The sequence below is a fragment of the Brachyhypopomus gauderio genome, chromosome 1 (genome assembly GCF_052324685.1).
Source record: "Brachyhypopomus gauderio isolate BG-103 chromosome 1, BGAUD_0.2, whole genome shotgun sequence".
NCBI lineage: Eukaryota > Metazoa > Chordata > Actinopteri > Gymnotiformes > Hypopomidae > Brachyhypopomus > Brachyhypopomus gauderio.
The window spans coordinates 8445548-8466288 of NC_135211.1; the positions used below are offsets into that span (position 1 = coordinate 8445548).

The 20741-nt window shown below is 37.5% G+C and overlaps 3 protein-coding genes across 6 annotated transcripts in view; all 3 read right to left on the bottom strand.

Annotated features, from left to right (window-relative positions):
• Positions 1-20741, bottom strand: part of LOC143481987 (homeobox protein Hox-C5a-like) — a 51384-nt gene that overhangs the window by 18731 nt on the left and 11912 nt on the right. The window contains exons 1-2 of one of the 4 annotated variants that reach the window (XM_076980264.1): positions 3016-3647; positions 1545-2302 (exon numbers count right to left, since the gene is read on the bottom strand). The exons of 1 other annotated variant lie outside the window; for it this stretch is intronic. In XM_076980264.1, coding sequence (XP_076836379.1) covers positions 2088-2302; positions 3016-3493 — 693 coding nt within the window. In that variant the 5' untranslated portion in view covers positions 3494-3647 and the 3' untranslated portion in view covers positions 1545-2087. Of the gene's footprint in view, positions 1-1544; positions 2303-3015; positions 3648-13646; positions 14201-20741 lie in introns of those variants that run through there. 2 more of the 4 variants (XR_013122133.1, XR_013122129.1) reach the window with 2 other exon arrangements.
• Positions 4955-7663, bottom strand: hoxc6b (homeobox C6b). The gene is made up of 2 exons (XM_076980152.1): positions 6632-7663; positions 4955-6157 (listed from the first exon to the last, which is right to left on the bottom strand). The coding sequence occupies exons 1-2, from the start codon at positions 7026-7028 to the stop codon at positions 5859-5861; spliced, it is 696 nt and encodes a 231-aa protein (XP_076836267.1). The 5' UTR covers positions 7029-7663; the 3' UTR covers positions 4955-5858.
• LOC143481840 (homeobox protein Hox-C8-like) lies at positions 16688-20191 on the bottom strand. The gene is made up of 2 exons (XM_076980045.1): positions 18923-20191; positions 16688-18384 (listed from the first exon to the last, which is right to left on the bottom strand). Exons 1-2 carry the CDS (start codon positions 19353-19355, stop codon positions 18059-18061), a joined length of 759 nt encoding a protein of 252 aa, XP_076836160.1. The 5' UTR covers positions 19356-20191; the 3' UTR covers positions 16688-18058.

A 20741-nucleotide genomic window follows, 5' to 3' on the forward strand; every position in this document is an offset into this window, starting at 1 on the left:
CCTTAATATTAAGTAAGTTCTTAAAGATGTTTTACAACGCTGCAATGGTAAGTAACCTAATAGTTTATAATAGTTTTCTGTGTGTGGTAGCCCGTATGCAGTGCATATTTGAGCAGTGGTCTCGTACCGTTGACTTCATGAAAAAAAACCCAGTGCCTGTCATTATGTATATAATTCTAATGTGCAAATGCATTTGAAACTTTTTCAATGTTTTGTTGCTTCTAGATAGTCTGGTAGTCTAGAAAGTCAATAAAGTTAAAACGCAAGAACCCCATTTAAGATGACTGGCAATATGTAATATTTAATAACGTATGTTTAACATATTAACTCAATTTGAACTCTTTTAATTTTAGTTCGTTTATTTCCTGCTTTTAGGGTGTCTGCTTCACAGATCTAACCATTAGACAGATAAACGTAATTTAAAAGAACAGAAAATGTTTGTCGGCCTCTAGGGTTTTGTAAGTTCTTCTTGACTTCTGTAACGTAATTCAAAATGATTGATTCGCACTAGTGCTTCGCTTACAAACTTGGTATAGACCTACTTGGTATTATCCTTAGTCTGGTAATTGCTGGCGTTTTGGGTTATTCTTGTCGACTCTTGTGCGTTAGAAGAAGTTGCACATATCAAAGGTATCATGGCAATCTGTCAAAGTAAGAGCTATCTCCGTTCCCATCTGTTTCATTAGACAGGAAACAACTGTCGTCGTTTTCGAGGTGCTAGGCAAAGCCATAAAGTTTTATTACGCGTCAGGGCCATAAAAGTTTTACAGGCACCCGTCTGTACTGTAAATAATTACAGAAGCCCACAGTTCGCCTGCATCAAAGCTCAGCAACGAGAACGGCCCGAGTAAAAAACGGTTAGTGCGTTGTCCGACATACGAAGCGCGACTGCTTTAGCCATTCAAATGTACTCATCAAGCAGCAGAAAATTCCAGACAGTGTGAAACCAAAAGTTGCTCGCACCCCGGAAGAAATATTGCTGAACGTTTGGTCACAATTCCAACATGCCATTATATTACTTTATATTGTCCCGATTTATTATTATTGTTATTATTATTATTATTATTATTATTATTATTATTATTATTATTATTATTATTATTATTATTATTATTATTATTATTTAGTAGTAGTAAGCCTAGGTAGTAGCAGTATACGTACGTTAAACCAATTGTCAGTTTTGTTTTGACTTTCTTGGGTATTACTTTTTTCAAATGACTTCTCTCTTATATCGTCAACATAGCCAGTATGACTGGTAAGGATTTTAAAACGTAGGCCTAATTGTTACGAAACTGTACAATGCAAGTGTTTTATCGGATTGCTGCGTTTCTTTGATCCCCATGTAAGGTATTTCCTAAAGGTCTGTTTAAATGTTAAACAGCATCCTCAAGACAAACGTGACACAGTGTGGATGTCATTACCCATGTGGTCAGGTGACATGGACCGGAAGGCACTTAATGCCTCTTTAGTGACAACGCATTGAACCAGCATGCCCGAACACCTCACAGACTAGCATGGAAACATACCTTCTGATGTCAACAGGATTAAATGTCGATGTGTTTTATTTAGTACATACATTAAGCTCACACATTGTACATTTAGTGCATATTTTCTTCCCAGTCTCTACTCCTGTCCTCCTCAGGAGGCACGACATGTTTATGCATGTTTGACTAATCAGATGTGAACATTTGGACACATGTCGATTAAACATAGGCTACACGTTCTAATAGTTAACTCGGTCAACCGACGTGAATTAAATAGCTAACCTTAGTAAAAGATAGTAACAGTTCCTTAGAGGCCAACTATTACAACAGAAAAAAATATATAAAAATAGTCAGACCTAATATCACAGGAAATCTTCTTTGATTAACTGACTATAAAGTAACGGTTCACACAAAGTTCCAGTTGTTGGCCAACGGCACGTGCTGCGTAACTATCAAATTGTAGGCCAAGTGTTCAGAAAAATCTCTGTACAAAAACAAATACACACACACACCAAAAATCTCAGAATATGTCCGTTAACATTTTAGTATCTCATTTCCAGAAGTGCGCATATGAGTTTTTAACTGTCCACTGAAATCCGAGACCTAGGACTGCTGTTTAACCTTGAGCTTGGAATCCTTCTTCCATTTCATGCGGCGATTCTGAAACCATATTTTGATCTGTCTTTCGTTCAGACACAGGTTGTGAGCAATCTCGACGCGCCTTCGCCGCGTGAGATAGCGGTTGAAATGGAACTCTTTCTCCAATTCCAGGGTTTGGTACCGGGTGTAACTCGTCCTCGATCGTTTTCCATCCGATTCTGGTACCAAAATGAGATAATATATTAGTAAATAATGTGTTGTTTAAGACACATGCAACAGTTACAGCCTGGTCCATTACTTGCTTATAAATAAAAACATATGCTCGGGACACGCAGACTTAAAACACTTCCTACTCCTTTTAATAGTTCCTTTGAAGGCGTGACACAGATGAAGCTGAACGGATAATGGTGTGTTGAAATCCATCGTAAAAAATAAACAGCAATTAGGTCAGGCCACTGTTTGCGTGAAATAACAGATAGTTTCCCGTATTTAAAGAACTTTATTGATTCTTCTCCAAATTCACTGACCACATTTGAGAACATAGCAAATGTCACTGAATTCTGATTTCAATCAAGCAGCTCTGAAACAGCATTTCAGGCCATTTTAAACAGTCCCAATCTTACATTGAATTTTGATCTCTAAACAGACAGAGAGGTTTTAGGCGATGGTTTGTTTCCTTTATCCAATTATGCCGTCATAAATTTGGGCCAAGATAGTCTCCTCGTCGTAAGCGGACAGTTTTACGAGCAATTGAAGCCTTTGTCATAAAATTTACGACTGCCAGTTTTATGATTTCCGAATGCGGTCTATAAAACTGAAGAAAAAAACATTGAACGGACTCGAGGGGTTTAGGGAAAACGACAAGGAATACGTGAAGTAGTGAAAGTGGGAAGCTAACCCTCAGTACAACTGGAGAACAGAAAAACTTTACCGTGGCTCATGTGTAGTTTAGTCATCCAGGGATATATTTGCGGTTGTGGCGGGCTTAGTGGTTCCTGACGCGGTTGACAGGTTTGTCCCACTGCCTGGACGGACTGCGATGGTCCAACTTTGTTTTCGACGACGTTTTTCGTTGCGCCCTCGGGCATATCACTCAGATGTTTTCCACCTTCGTTTTTGTGGAGGTAAAGTCCATTATTTAGAATACCGGTACTGTTTGAATTTCTGCGGACTTCGGACGAGTTAAAGATCACTGACGGCTCAGCTTGACCAGAGCTCATTTCCTCCACTCGCCTCGAGGTTGACGCTGATGGGCTCAGGAAAGAGCCGTTCTGATTTTCGATCACGCCGAAGCAGTAACTGGATGGGACGTGAAACTCGGGATCTGAACAGTAGGCATTATGCACAACGAAGGCGGACGCTTCAAGTCCTGATTTCTTGAACAGCGAATTGGAAACGTAAGAAGTCATCTCACATGTAGGCCAAACAACAAAAAAGAAACATTCACATTCCGTTGTATTACTGCGCGGATGTGTGTCCGTTTTTACATTCGAGGTGTGAGAATGTATTTTTGTTTTTTATATTTGATTTGTGGGTCTTTTGAACTTCAAGGCGGCTTAAAATTCTAAAAGGACCTAGATTTATAGGTGAAGTTTTTTTTTCTTTTTTTCTATTGCCCAAATATGGATTGTTTCAATTGAATCACGTGCATGTGTCGTCCATTCATAAATCTGGCTAGACTGTACCAGTAGGTTATTGATGGAAGTGGGCAAACATCTGATAAGTTGGTAACGGGGACACAGGAGAAGTCGCAGGGAGAAGCTGGACAGAAGACCAATAGCGTCATCTGCTGCTTAAGAGTGTTTAGAGCAAGCAGTGGCGACCTGAAGCCTGTCTAGTCTTTGTATTATTGATTTGCATGCCAACAGTAAAGGAAGAGAAAATAATAGGGTAAACAGACGTTCAAGATATAAGCACATTTTCATAGCAAGAGAAAAGAATGATCTAACTGTTGTATTCAAACTGAAACAAATTTCTTTTTCCGTCATTACCAGATTTATGGAAAGATTTATATCAGTGCCTCCAGTGAAGGCCTAGTTTCTAGGCTATATTAAACAACCACGCAGTAGTGCAACTTTAACCACTGCAATGCCTGCTCCACTAACAAAAATACATTTATGGGAGGCTATCATTTGTAATCATTGGGCATGATGAAGTGATTGGTTGTGTATGAAGTGACATTTTATGAGTACAGTATTTTTTATTCCCCAAAACCCTATAACGTTTAAGTTAGGAATGGTCCATTCCGTTGTATTTCTAGGAAGTGAAAACTAAAGACTAAAACATCCTTCAATGAACAAATAGGCCTATCTGTAGCCTACTAAGTTGTAATAAGAATAAAATTAAGTAAAATTAGCCAACCACTTCCCTTTAACGTCTTTGCTTTTATTAATTTCATATTTGAGCTATTCGCTGGGTTGACGTCCTTAGATGATTTAAAATACATTCCTTAGTGAAAGATTTTACGGTATTTCTTCTCGTTTCTACATTTAACAAGAAAAAGATCCATTATATAGGAAAACATTTTGTATTAAAACCTGAATTTGAGTGCCGTGTGGTCAGTCCATTTTGCTCTCGCTTTTTTACACGCAATATCATTTTTACATGGCAAGTCCTTTTATATTTGTATGGATTGAACTTAATTATTTGGTGACTAAATTGCCCTAATGTAATTTATGCTATCCTTTTAGTTTTCATTGAAATTCCAGCTTCACGTTAATTTACCTTATGCACCTTTAGGAACCCTAGGTATATTACTGTTAAGTAATTTTTAATGATTAAAATTGTATAAAAAAAACCAATAACTCATGAGATGTGAAATTACTTGAATCCGGTGGATAAATAAAACATTGCAAACATTTGGAATCAGAATAACTCAGACGTTTATTAGCCTACTTTATGTAAGACGGAGTCTTACTCCAGTTGATTTGGTGGGTTTCATTTCGTGTTAGAGACTCTCTTCCAGTCTAAGAACATCATAGCACTGTAAAAAAGTATATACAGCAGTAGTTCTCGATGATTAACATAAAATTTGCAGTGGATCCTTACGTTGTGATGCGCATTCCGAGAAAGCATTATTATGATGTACCAAATGAGTTGGGGAACTTTCAAATGAGGTTGTTATTGTTGTCACATAGCGTGAATTGCCTGCACATGGTTTATTCAAATTCTGTTTTATGTGTCGGTCTACATTTGAAGACCTTTAATGTGGACACGCTTTATATAAACGCCTGAAAGCTGAGACATTCAAATAGAGGCTCGTATTAGGTTTTATATACACAAACACGTTCAAATACGTTTACAGTTCTGATAGTATATTAGCAGAAATATTACAATGCTTCATACATTGAAACGATGACAAAAATATAGGCTACATGCTTCGTAATGTTGTAGCTTATACTTTACAATACAGCGAAAGGACCTAGCCCTTAGATAGGGTCTAATTTCTCCAAATAGCATGACAGTGTTACATTTATTTATTTAAGCTTTTGGCATTTTCAACATTGTATGCGTTAATTATTTGCGTAATATGAAACATACATTCAATGTAGACATTTCGATAGCTGCCTGTCAAGAAGTGGGTACACAGGCTACGTTCGGGGCTGAAGTATGAAATTAAACGTTTAGTTCTTAACCACAGGTACATATATATATATGTACAAGTCACACACATCCGGCACACATTCGAGGATAGTTCAGGCTTTCAACAACTGCCAAAGCACAATAGGTAGTTTCGATTCGATAGGTAGTTTGATTCAATACTAAGTTATTGAACTATTCCTTCTTCTCATTAGTCACTCCTTCTGAGTTCTCTTTGCGTGGTTCCTGGTTACCCACCACCGAGACGTTGTCGTTTAGGGTGGAGGTTAGGTTTGTCTCTTTCTTCCATTTCATCCGGCGATTTTGAAACCAAATTTTAATCTGCCGTTCGGTAAGGCACAACGCGTTGGCAATTTCGATACGTCGGCGTCTTGTTAAGTAGCGATTGAAATGAAATTCCTTCTCAAGTTCTAGAGTTTGGTAACGGGAATAGATCTGGCGACCTCTTCGCCTATCAGATCCATAGCCGACCCCTGTGAAAAGAGATTTGATTAAATTAACTTCACAAATCAGTCAATTTAAAACTAAATGTATTTAAACACACACCTGATAATCTTCAAAAAATATATTCCAAATTCAAGTATATGCCTATTTCAAATTACGTATATGCCTATTTCAAATTACAAGAACTCAAACATTCAAATAGAAATATATATTTAGATATCCTGATATATTAAGCACAAGCTATCTTAATTCCCGGTTTAGCAAGCCAGATAGTTCAAACTCTCATACCGCAATCGGAGCCCTATTTGGGTTTGTTTTGAATGGGTTTGGTTTCTGACAGAGCGCGTGTATTTTGGCCAAAAGGGATTTCCTCAAGAGATAAAAGACGTTTATTGCGGGGCGACAGGGAGCTCCTCCAATGCTTTATGGGGTGATAAAATGTGGGTTTCCAGTCGTAAAAACTGGTCCTGCTAAAAATTTATCTCCCGCGTTTAAATACTCACCACTGTGAGAGTTCATCCGCTGCATCCAGGGATAAATCTGAATGGTGCTCTTTGGTTCCTGACACGCGCTGCTGCCTTGGTCTGAAGTGTAGTCTTGCGCCAACGGACCTTGTGCGCTCTGTCCTAAGCTTTGCCTGCAATTGGGAAGGACATCCTTATCCTGATAAAATACATTTGATGCGTAATCGTACGGTCCCCGGCTCGAGCCGAACATAACGTTGTCTTGTGGAGAGTAGAACGGCGTGGGATATATCCGGTTCTGGGCCACTGCGGCGCCATAGCTCGAGAAATGTCGAACAGGGTCATAAGTTGTCGAATTTAGGGCCACATTGGGTAAAACATCCTGACCACCGGTTAAATGGCATGAGAGCGACGTGTTCGTGAAATAGGAATTCATACCGTCCCTCTCACCCTCTCAACCTTGCTCCCACTCTTTCCCTCCCTCCCTTACTTTCTCTGATCTCTCTCTATTTCACTCCCTTCCTCCCTCGCTCGCTAACTCACTCTTGTTTTCTGTGTCAGTCTTTTTTAATACAACTGCCTTATGAATGCTAGGTAATTTATTTCGGACGCCAAAAAAGACACCATGCACGCAGTCGAATGTTTCCAAAGCCTGGTTCTAAGATGGACAAAGATGACAGTGTCAGCTGACCACTTTCTGTCCAATGAAAAGCGCGATCATCGGAAAAGAAGAAAAAAAAAACGAGTCGACTTTTTTATTCTTTACCCAAGTAACGACACAGCTTACACAGTTTACATGCACAGCCTGCACACACTTTTTGAAATAATTTTTGTTCATATATTTAGTAACTGACTTTCTCTAATTTTCCTTCCTTATATATATATATATATATATCCCTCTCTCTATCTCACACACACGTACACATATTCACACACACACGTGCGCGCACAATCTTGGCATCCCATAAACCTCCAGATCCCAGGCTGACCACACACAGACAGTGTAAAGTTTTTTTTTATGTAAAAGGTCTCCAGATCTGTGAATCATTTTTATTTAGGATAAATATTTCTGAATAACACACATCTTTCTTTCATCATTCAGAGCCACAATGCCATGAAATACATTGCTCATGGTACACAATAAACAATGCTATCACAGGAAAAATATATAAGCATATATATATATATATATATATATATATATATATATATATATATATATATATATATATATATATATTTCAAACGGGAAATAACATTTACCATAACTGTCGTGATGACAGAAAATGGGTTCATGTACATAAGAAAATCAAACTTTAACTTCATATCTGAGACCTGAGGCGATTTTACAATTCAGCATGAAGATCGAGTTAATATTTAAATGTTTTTTTTTCTTTGAGACAACTGTAAGGTAAGTAGGCTACTTTAAATTGCAAATAGTCCGATACGGCTTTTCGTATGGTTTGGATGTATACTTTACACTGAAGTTTAGTTTCTATTCAAAGTCAATTCACAGTACAGCGCTATATCTAGGTCGTTACATTCAAAACCTTGCTACTACTGTTCGATCGTAGCCTAAGCATGAAGTTAAAAATAAAACCTGTCAATACTAATGCTATATAATAGTATAAGTGCTATTGATGTTTATTGATTATCTGTCTTATCGATATACTGCAAATGTAATTAACTTATGTGAAGAAAAATGAATTTACCAGGCTGATGTAAAAAATAGGATAGAACATTAGTTTTGCTGTTGCTGATTTTTTCTTAAACTACTAAGACGATTTGTCAGGTAGCCTACTCTTGTCCTGGGTTATTGTATGTCTTTCCCATAGACAGAAAGTGTATGGTTTTTCCACATAACATCTTCAGCATAGTTTAGTGTGTTGTCCCCTGTTGTGCAAAGGAAGCTTTAGAAGGGAGGGGTGGTTTATGGCTGTTTTACTGCGAAGGAATGCCTTAACGCCTGAAGCCATTGAAGTCATAAAACCAGACAAATGTCAGCTTCCAGCAAGAGTACCGTTACCAGGAGTGCAAAAACAAGCATTCCAATATAAAGCAATAGCTGTTGGTTTTACTTTACGTTTTTCATGCTTTATTTATATATTTATTTACCTAAAGCAAGGTGTCGGCTGACGGAGAGTGTCATAGCGACTGCAAGTAGATATTTATTTTTAATTGATTTCAAATTATGAAAAATTATTTTGTGATTGTTTGCGCACATATATTTTAATAAATCTCTGCGAGCTGTTTGAAAACTATGTGGTCACTGAGCTGCACGGAAACTGATTCATTTCGAGTATTTCATACCGTAGCACAGTAAAATAAACCGCAATCTAAATTGAGAAATGAATACATTTTTCATTATATTGTAGCCCAGTGACACTCATTTTTAATCAAGAGGAAAAATTAGGAACTGGCAGACATATAGTTTTACTGACAGGTCTGAATGTTTCAATTCGTATTATATGTATAAATGTATCTTAAGAGTATTTACATAGCTGAAGACAAAAGGGAAAATATGTAGGCTAGTGGGGGCAAAGTAATAAAGCGCCCCTATCTTTCATTTAAGTAAAGCAGTCTCCATATTGTCGGATGCAAACGTGCTATGTGACTTTGATCTGTAACTTGGACCACTTTTACGAGCCCATTACCATAATTTGGGCCACATGAGTCTCCCTGTTGAGTCGATTTGTGGCAGTGAGTATTATAAGTTCATCTTTCACACAGGCCACAGTTAAGCCATCTCGATGCAGTGAACAACTCTGAAACGAATGAGAAGTAATTATTTTAAAAAAACGTCATAAAGTAAACCTTATTTAGCCCCAGTAGTCTGCAGAGAATCCTCGGTTTGGATACAAAGTAGCCTAGACCCAGGGTAAACAAAGAACAGGAAGTGGTTTATCTGCATATTCTGCTGTGGTGTCATTTATAAACTAAATATAAACTCGACAGATAAATCTGAGTGCTTTGAGGATTTAAAGTAGAAGATCTTAGTAAAATATTTTATTGAGTCCTTCCGGGAAGCGTTGTGAGCATTATGAGCACAGCATTCGCAACTATTCATTTGTTAACTGGTTGCAGTCGTAAAAGCAGATTAGCCTACCCCACATGTATGTGCACAAATAACTTCCTCATTTTAAAATATTTTAAAATAACAATAGAAACAATAGAAATCACAATAAATATAACAATAATAATAATTGGAAAACATATTAAACTACACAAGAACGGTTTTCTCAGTTTACAATAATTGTCCGTGACCTTAGAGCAATGGAATTCTTTGGTACGATGCCCGGCTTTTTAAACTATTATTTCTTTAAATTATTTTGTGCGTGCGTGCAAAATAATTTTTTATTTTTTTTTTATTTTTAAATTGTGTGTGCGTTCGTGCGTGCGTATGTGTGTGTGTGTGTGTGTGTGTGTGTGTGTGTGTGTGTGTGTGTGTGTGTGCGTGTGTGTGTGTGTGTGTGTGTGTGTGTGTGTGTGTAAGTGAGTGCGTGCGTGCGTGTGAGTGTGCGTGTGCGTGTGTGTGTGTGTGTGTGTGTGTGTGTGTGTGTGGGTGTGTGTGTGTGTGTGTGTGTGGGTGTGTGTGTGTGTGTATGTGTGTGTGTGTGTGTGTGTGTGTGTGTGTGTGTGTGTGTGTGTGTGTGTGTGTGTGTGTGTGTGTTGCCTTTGCTTTTAAGTATCATTAGGACACGTGGTTGCAAGGAGTAACAGGAAGACTTTCTCCGTGGTTTCCCCTGAACGACCTTTTGGGGTGTTGTAAAACAGACACAATAGCTCAACGTCTGCTTTGACGGAAGTAGGCCATACATTCCATCTAACCACTGAGAAGGCATACTGCTGACCACTTTTAAAACATGTCTATATATACACATTCATACTTTACTCTTCAAATTGACTCGTCACAATCCGAAATGTGTATAGATTTACATGTCACATGTCCTTGGTGAAACCAAATGATCTATACATTACTTAAGACCAGGGGCGCAGATGGCACTGGGGACGGGGGGGACATGTCCCCTCCAGATTTATATTGACCCCATCCGAAATCTAGCATCTACAAGCATAAACGTATATATTGTACAGCTTGGTCCCCCTCACTTCAGAATTTCCATCTGCGCCGATGCTTAAGACTAAACATAGTGCATAATGCATGTTTACCATTAGACACATAATAAGCTGTTCTGAAGCTCAAGGTAATAATTATGGAAAGGCCGGAATTCCTTTAGTACATTCCTGGCATAACAATATAATGACGCACGCGACGACTACCAACGTGGCTCACGGACAAAGTGGACAGCAGGGGCGGACTGGGGAGAAAAAGTAGCCCGGGAGTTCCTGACAGACTGGCCCATATATATATACACATATATAATACATATATATATATAATATCTGTATGTGTGTGTATATGTATATATATATATATATATATATGTGTGTGTGTGTGTGTGTGTGTGTGTGTGTGTGTGTGTGTGTGTGTGTGTGTGTGTGTGTGTGTGTGTGTGTGTGTGTGTGTATACTGTATATGAGTCTATGCATGGCACGTAGTGTATATCACGGCGTTTATTGTCATATGGACAATATTAATTCCAGCAATAATATGATTACAAAGCCACATAGTGGCTTTTAAATAGTCCACCATAAGACCACCAAACAAGTTGTTTTACGCAAAGTGCATCCTAAAGAACAACCTACAACTCTAACGTGGGTATTTCTTCCTCTTACCTATTTGTGGTGGTTAGTTTTAATCTAAGAATTTCAATAGGTTTTAAAAAAAACACACAGTGCTCTGGAACCATTAAGACCGCCACTTGCGTCCGTGTTAACCGTGTTAAAGTAATTTGTACATGGTGCCTTAGACGTTGCAGAGGCGACAGCAGTACATTTAAAATAACATGTTATCTACAATTTAAACTGCTGTATGTTTTCGTAGTCCGGCCCGGATTTTCTGGAACAAGTTGTTTTTTTTTTCTGATCTCCGCTGCATACCGTCAGCCCGCTCAGTCCGCGGCCCGGTCCAACTCGTTCATGTGTTTACAGGCTCAGTCCGCGGCCGCGCTGAGCAGGTTAGTCTGACTGGAGCGGGGGAGGTAATAACACCGTTAAACAGCAGCGTGACTATGGGCCGGGGCTGCAGTGCGCGGCAGTGGCTCCTCCACGGGCTGAGTTAAACCACCGGCGGCCCACCGGCCCACTAACCCATCGGCCCACCGGGGAAATCCCCGGTAGCAATGTATGCCAGTCCGCCCCTGGTGGACAGTGCAGATAGCTAGCTACTGGTTGTGTGCCTCAAGAGTTCAAAGTTGATCGGTCAATATAAGGAGATTTCAGATGTTATTTATCATGTTAAAATAAAACCATTAGTGTATATTATCCACACTTGTTTCGCTCAGGTTTTACTAACATTCCTATTGTTCATTAGAGGTTATTGAGTAAGAGCTATCCTACAGTTCAACAGAAGGTAAGGAGCTGTGTTCGCTATCATACGCCATTATAACAATTATTATTGTTATTGTTGTTTTAGTAGCAGTAGTAATATCAGCAGCCTAGTGCTACTATCACTTAGAATCATTAACTGATTAAAAAGATGGCGAATGCAATCTAATACTGTGAATAAAGACATTGCCTTTGCTGAGGTTACTCAGTTAATTTAAATGTAAACTATGAATTCTAAGCAAATGTGATTAGGCTACGTCGACATCAATACGTCTTCCAGATAAACCATAATAAACACGACTGACCACTAACGAAAAAAGGAACCTCAGTGTCTGAAGCCAATTCCAGTTTTTACTCGATATTCTAAGTTTTGTGTTATTTATGTTAATTTTTTTGTGTTTGTTTTTAGCTTTTAAACCATTTGCATGCAAATCGAAAACGAGAGCAGGGGCAAACTACATATTAACGAGCACTAGATGGCGACAACAACGTCTGCAATATGTGCGGATTAAGAAAGTTAGGTCTCTACAGAATAACTTTTGCGGACTTCCGATCTCGTTTTATTAGTCAGTGTTATTACTCTTTAAACCAGCGTATATTTCATTGTAGGAGTGTTTTGAAAGTTTGAAAGTTCTGCATCATTCCAGTGAGACAGACAGATAGTTTCTGGCAAATTTTGATAAGAGACAACAGCCTACTAAATATTTAAAGATAAATTAAGACAAACATTAATTCAGTTCAACACTACATATGCTACTACTCGACATTCCGTGCCGCTCACATTATGTTGACATAAGAGGCAAACTCATAACATGTAATGAGTGTAATGACAAAGAATTTTACAATTAAAAAACAGTTGTTAATATAAGGTTTTAGACCTGTATGTAATTGATATATTTCACATCTGCCACAAATGCAGTTTATATAAGGAGTAAAAACTACAAAGGCCCGATATATATAAAAAAAACTTTATATTTTATATAAAGCATTTGCCTTGTACTACAATTTCAAAGAGCTGGATATGAAATTTCATGGTCTATTATTTATGCTACTACTATATTATTGCCTGAAACAGTTATGGTGCTGTATTACCTATTTCATTTAATGTTTTTCATGTTACATTAGAAATATATCTTACCTCCAACATTTCTAAACCTCCAAGAGGATAAACAACACGACATTTTAGTCTACATACCGATATAAATCACCTCTTGGCCACGTCATTTTGACATGGTTGATGAACCACATGCAATAGATGAGAACCATCCGAAACATACTTTTCTCTCATTTTATTTATTTTTGCAAAAATAATAGATTTGGTAGTCTGTGTTGAAGTTTTATATTATTAAGACTAATGCTATAAAACCTTTCGCACACGTAATGAAACCTGACAGCTTACTGAAATTTCCAGCAGTGGACTTTTTCCATCGACTAAATTAAAGTAAATATCTCATGTAATATATATATATATATATATATATATATATATATATATATATATATATATAAAGAAAACGCGTTTTCAGCAGTTTTATTGGGCTACATGCTAATGCACTCGAATGCTATGTGTACATTTAAACCAATAAGAAATGCAGAATCGCAATCTTACCTTCGTTCCCTTACTGCTCCTGTGACGCACGATAACAAGTCTAGCCGTAGTCACCCGAGGAGAGGCTGGGGATGGTTATAATAGCCTGTGGTTAAGTTATTTCATTAGATATATCCACATAAAGTCTTGTTTGAGGTCTGATTTGTGGAAATAAGAAATATTCGAAACCAATTCTTCCTCTGCCGGCAACGTGTTGAAGTATTCCATTCATTAAGGGTAAGGGAGCGGTAACAAGAAGCTGGACGAAGTGAGACAACTGTAGGGAGGAAGAGGTTGTCACGTGCGCATCAACTGATAGTACGCAGGCATTGCTTTTACTGTTTAAATGACATTTCCTGAACGAAAGACTACAGGAAGGTATATTCCGTACGAAGAGACGGAGAGCGAATATGACCGGAGAAAAGACAACAGTTTAAAGTTCATGTTCATGGAGAGGGTTCCATGTGACGCCCCGTAGCCAATCATAGTCGCGGCATAGTCGTAAACTTTTATTACTTAGCTGTAAATTTCCCTCCAAACAACCAGGAATGTGTTGCGCCTCCTTCCAACTCCGCTCAACTTGTGTTTTTTAAGGAAGCCCTCTTTGACAGCAATCACGATAACATTTCAGTATCTGAAACCGTACTGGTGTGGGTTTCCCGAAACGTTCGTAGCGCTAAGTACTTCGTAACCTCGTATGAAACGTACGAGGTTAAGAAGTATTTAGCGCTAAGAACGTTTCGGGAAACTCACCCCTGATATCTACGGTTTGTGTACCCTCAGTTAATTACCTCAGTCTCATTTTGATCTGGTTTCAGCTTTTAGTATAGGCCTAATCAAATCATTTGGCCTCAGACCTGTGTTGTACATTTGATTATGACCTAAAATTCCAGTGACTGACTGTAAGTAACTTAAGATAATAACTTAATTACTTACTGGCATAAATGTGCTTGATGCACATCAGTGTACAAGTGTATAAAAACAATAAAAACACTACAAAAGACAGATGAAGGCTGTCTACGTATAAACAAACTAATACATAAAATAGAACAATAATATTTAAAAATATTATAGATATTTATGGATATTTATAGATATTTTAATTGCTTTTATTCATATCTAGCACTATATAACAATAAATGTTTACGTTGATATGATAATACATAAACGTCATGCGGGTTACTTTTATAGGCTTATTTTGATCCTGTAGTAATTTCAAGCATAATTTGTCCATTGTTATTCACAATCTTGTCATTGTTTGCTAAATTCACTTAGACACAGTGAGTATTTTAAAACGGATTACATGATTTAGTTACAGTTTTATATCACAAACCTCTCCTTACCTTCCGTCAGCATTTTACAAGGATCTGGCAAATCGAGAAATCTTGCTTTATGACAAGCAAACGCAGAAGATTGGTTAAAATGTGAACATTACATTCCAGGTAAATGCATGTGTAAGCTGCAGCGTGGCATCATTTCGCTTTGTGAAGACACTATTAGGTTTATGGGCCACCAATAAAGTTTACAGGCGATTACAGCCATTTTAGGACCTTTCCTCAAGAAGCAATCTGAAAGTACAAAGGTCAGACGGGTAGACAATACTGTCAGACAACTGTCGCTTCCCCGGAAAACTTCCGGAATGCCAGAGGTGACTACAACGACATTTGCCTGCATGTACTTTGAAGTTCGTCTAGTATTTGGGGTACAATAGACTTTTAAATATTTTAGATTTTTATATCAAGACATTTTTTTTATTATTTAAAAACACGTGACTTTGGAATTTAATTGGGTTGTCGATTTTTCAAGTATTTGCCAGTGATTCCTTGTTAAGATGATAATTTTAAAGATTTCGTCTGGTCGTTATGTTAATGTTACGCCTATTGGAAGCAACGAGAACAGTGGCGTAGGTTTCATTTAACCTTCGTGGGGGATACCGCTCGGTTAATTCAGCATTCATATATTGTATGAAAAGTTTCAGGAAGAATTAACCACCGTAATGGGCCTTGTTTAGGGTCACAGTAATGTAAAATAATTTGTAAATAAATGAAAGATTCCGTGTAGAGCACATTTAGAGGCTGCTTGAATATTGTCTGCTAAGTGCAGTAGCTTATTAATCATGGGTGAGTTTCCCGAAACGTTCTTAGCGCTAAGTACTTCTTAACCTCATACGTTTCATACGAGGTTACGAAGTACTAAGCGCTACGAACGTTTCGGGAAACCCAATTGTAATCTCACCTTAAATAAAATTACGCCACCAGTAATCTATCGTTCTTTTGCTGGAATTGACAGTTTTTGATCAAATATAGTCAACTACAGAACGTATTTTTTTACATTTTAGTCAAACAACCAATGTACTGAACTGATAATTTACATGTTGTTGCTCAGCTAGGCCAAGACAGCGTTATTGGTTATTATTGGTATGCCATTACCCCAGTGCTGCGTTTCATGCACATAAACTTGTATAACACCCAGCAATGGAGGCTACACCACGATGTCTGCTTTAAACCTTTTACGTAGCAATTCTAAAAACGCAATATTCTAGAGTTTCTCTTGTGATCCAAAACACAGACTGTCGGTACAACTCTGATGTTCCTGTCTTATCACGTACCCCACAACTAACACACATATCACGACATTATCAGCTAGTATGAAAACAGTAAAGGTACCAAACAAAAAAGGTACCATGTGGGACTTTTTTTTAACAACTTCACTAGCTTTAAAATTCAACGAAGTCGAGGCAGCTGATAATCTGAATTTTGCACGAGAATCGAGTTGCTATTCAAATAGATGGCCTAACTATTTAATTACACACCTTTTAAGGTAAATCTTAAATATGATATCGAACATCTTTGTTACACTTGTTATCTTTTGTTAAATATAACGTATAAAGTATTTATACTTTATTTATACTTAAGTGTCATTACTGAATCTCCTATGTCTTTGTTAGCATGCATGCTAATTAGGTTGATAGAGTTATATTGTACAAGCTCTGGCACTGTACACACTTTGATTTCATATAAACTCCTCATCTCATTCTGTTTTTAAACTAGAACGAACAATACAGTTATAAATGGCATGTGTATGCTTGTTTATTCTGTACTTGGGAATTCATATGGTATAAGCTGACAATCTGACAGAAAGAAAAGATAACTGTTATTTTGCTTTCACATTAATATAGGATGCACAGGCATAATGTTTTCCTGTTAAACAAAATAATAAAATCTTGACTTTACAATTTATTAAAACCAATGATTCCAAAGTCCAAGTTTGCAACTTACAAAATATAAACCACTTAACACAATTAAAAATTCGACAAAAACATTAATATAGGTTCTAATGTTACTTAATACCTTAAAGAGGAAGTGTATTTATTCACCAAGCATTTCCGCACTTTTTCCAAGGTGGATGTGGAAAGTCATTCATTTCAAATCAAATCAAATCCATGGTTTTATCGTTACGTTTTAAGAAATTGGATCTCGTAGAGTCAGCTACAACGTCTGCAACATGAATATTCATACAATATACATAAATCGAAATAGCAATGCCTACAACAAGTGAAACTACTAAAGAGAACGAGAGAATGAGGCGACATAGAATGTGGATATTAGACTAAAAGCAAATGCGACCAAAATGCAGATGCATTGACAAAATATGACGATAATATTGCCAAGACGCTTTTAAAAATGTTGTTTTGAATTATTCATGACCTAAGGTATGATTAGGAAAAAAGCGAAAGAAATATTGCATACTCCCAGCGGTAGGTAGCATCACAAAGACATAAAATCTAAAATGTGTAAAAGCAAATACTATAATAACGCATTTCCATAAAATAAATAGTCTAATCTATGAAATACCATATACTATATTATTGGTATATTATATTATACCAATAACATAAGAACAAAAGTCAGGCATATAACATACCAATGTATTACTGTCATTTTTGTAAAGTGTGAGCGTGGGAAACTATTGTAACGCTCAAATCCTGCAGGTATTGTTTTACAAAGATTCCCATTTCTTAAGTTTCAAAGTATTCATGATAGTATCCATGGCTTTGCATAATATTTGCCCAGAAACCTTGTCTTTATGCATATTCGTTTTCAAAATGTTAAGACAAATCACGCGAAGCACCATTCAGCTTAATCCGCCTATATCTGCGGTTAGAATAACAGTTGTATCTGAAGAACGTGCTGAGGAGACTAAGACAAGATTTTTCTGAAGATGTTCCTTTTCATCATGGTGAGCTCCAATGAGAGGAAGAGCTATATGGTCTATTAAAAATGTTTCCTTCTCCATCCCAATGAAACGATGGTCGTAAAATGTGATCTCTCTCTCTCTCTTTCTCTCAAACACACACACACACACACACACACACACACACACACACTACAGCTCAACTTGAAGTCATATAACCATAAAAGTAGGCAATAAAGTCACTCTTTTAAATCTTCCTGTGCTGTTTCCTTTTTCTGCTGGTCATCACCCTCAGTGTCGGCGTTGTCTTCTACCTCGGCCTCACCCTCACCCTCCGCATCATCCTCTCCCCTCTGACTCGGAAATTTATCCTTGTTGTTCTCTTTCTTCCATTTCATGCGTCTGTTCTGAAACCAGATTTTGACCTGTCGCTCAGTTAGCTTCAGTGAATGTGACACTTCAATACGTCGCTTGCGCGTGAGGTACGGATTGAACAGGAACTCCTTCTCAAGCTCCAGCGTTTGGTAGCGACTGTATGTCTGCCGGCCGCTACGTCTTCCTGGTGCTATGGATGAGATATGAATACATTTTAGCAATTAGTAACTTTTCATTTTTTTAAATATCTTTTCATTTTTAGAGGTTTTTTCTGCAGTTGCTGTGTGTGAAGGAGATTATTAATTCCGATGTTCATCAATAAACATTCATATTAATTGCTTTTCATTTTTAATGATATCCCTGGATTTCATTGTCCAGTTTTGTTCAGCTATGGTATTCCTAGAATTTCATACAAAGAGGCGGATAACATCATTTGAACAGTGATTACACACCTTTTAAGGTAAATCTTAAATATGATATCGAACATCTTTGTTACACTTGTGATCTTTTATTAAATATAACGTATAAAGTATTTATACTTTATTTATACTTCAGTGTCATTACTGAATCTCCTATGTCTTTGTTAGCAGGCATGCTTCTTCTAGCTCAGATAGAGGATATTGACATAGCCTGCAGCTTACATTACTCGTGATGGATATAGAATATTTTAGCTCCTCTTTTACCAAAACAAATAGAATAACATTATCAATAGAACTGAATATTCAAACCATGGGGTCTCATCCAAGGAAACATAACACCAGGAGGGTTTTGATTCAAATGGCTTTGTCTTTCTCCTAGATTCGCGCCAGATGAAGATTTACAGTCAGGGTATTGCACCACGGTCGCCTCTTGTCGAGTCCCATAAAGCGTTTGTCTCGGAAATGCCTCGTAACCGTAACATTTTGTGGAATCGCCATGACACGCCAAGGCACAAGGATTTTGCTGATAGCCTGGCGTCGAGAGCCCCGATGTGCCTTGGTGAAAGAAGTCTTGAACGTGATGGTGCGCTCGTTGAAATCCCGGAGTCGACGTTCCAGCCCCATAAACTAGTGCGTGACTCCGAGCGACGCTCTGGGAGAACGTGCAGTCGTAGTAAGTTGGTTCCAAGGTCTCGGTGCATTTATATTTGGAGTATAACGGATTTACAAAATACGTGCTCATATCTTGTATATCTTTTCTCCGAAGTCGGTGTTTGTGGCGATAGCTAAATAAGCTGACATTCGCTTTTGAGCTCAGTACATACTACAGACTACACCAAACGTATAATGTATATCTATGAAAAAATATGACTTAAGTCTTAAGTCCTCATCCTTGAAAATGGTAGCTGCCTTTCTGTGTCGTAATTTTAATTGCTTTCCGGTTCTGTTTCTTGCCTTTTTTGCCTCCTCTTAGACTACATCTATTTGTTACCTTAAATCCGGTAATGTCCTGAATGTTTGACTTGTGCTAGCTCAGTCTGGTTAGCTCTTCGGACAGTCACAGACGGTGTCTGCACCCCTCAGCCCCCGTTTTTCTCGCCAACCTTCAACCCCCTCCCTTCCTCGTTGCGTTCTTAGACGTCTACCTTGAGCAAAGCAAGCTCCGAATCAGCGTTCGCTTATTGCTGACATTTCAAATTGTGCAATCTCTTTTAAGTTTATTTCGGTATTGTATGCTAGTGTGGCTGTGAAATACCTTACATTAAAAGACTATTTATAGGATATTTATGTAGGTCAACCCTCTATTAATAGTGTATGTGGCAGTAATTGAAAGTATATATATATATATATGTGTGTGTGTGTGTGTGTGTGTGTGTGTGTGTGTGTGTGTGTGTGTGTGTGTGTGTGTGTGTGTGTGTGTGAATACAGTTTTGTTTCATGCAACCAAATAAGTAAGGATAAGACATGAGTTGCATAACAAGTAGAGATTACACTTTTGGGACATCGTACCGGAAAACTAGTAACAAGTAATTTCCCATTTCCCTACCCTGCTCATATAATTAGCAGTATAGGTGCTTTGATTTGTAATCCTATTAAACAAACAAATTAAACATGCATTACAAGTTATTATCTCAATCAATCAATCAATCAAATTTTATTTATATAGCGCTTTTTACAACAGTTGTTGTCACAAAGCAGCTTTACAAGTGCCGAGTCCAAGCCCCCAGTGAGCAAGCCAAAGGCGACAGTGGCAAGGAAAAACTCCTTATCTGTACTTCACCTGTTCACAAAGGAATTTTCTTCTTGTACAAAAGCCGATTGCAGATATTAAATGATTACAAAGGAACTAAATGCTTTACACTTGAAAATCTGGTACCATGCTGTACGAAAACTAAAGACAGATGATACTGAGTTAAAGACAATCACTTTTCTAAGATGGCTTTCTTACTGCTTTGTGCATGCTAATATTTTTTTATTTCACAGTTTTAATGAGATTGTAAAAGATGAATGTTAATTTGCTAGACTATTATTGTTGTATTGTACTGTATATGGTTTATGGTGGTGTATTGTATTACTTATTTATTGCTTTGATTGTATTGCATTGTAATGTGCACATGCTAATAAAATA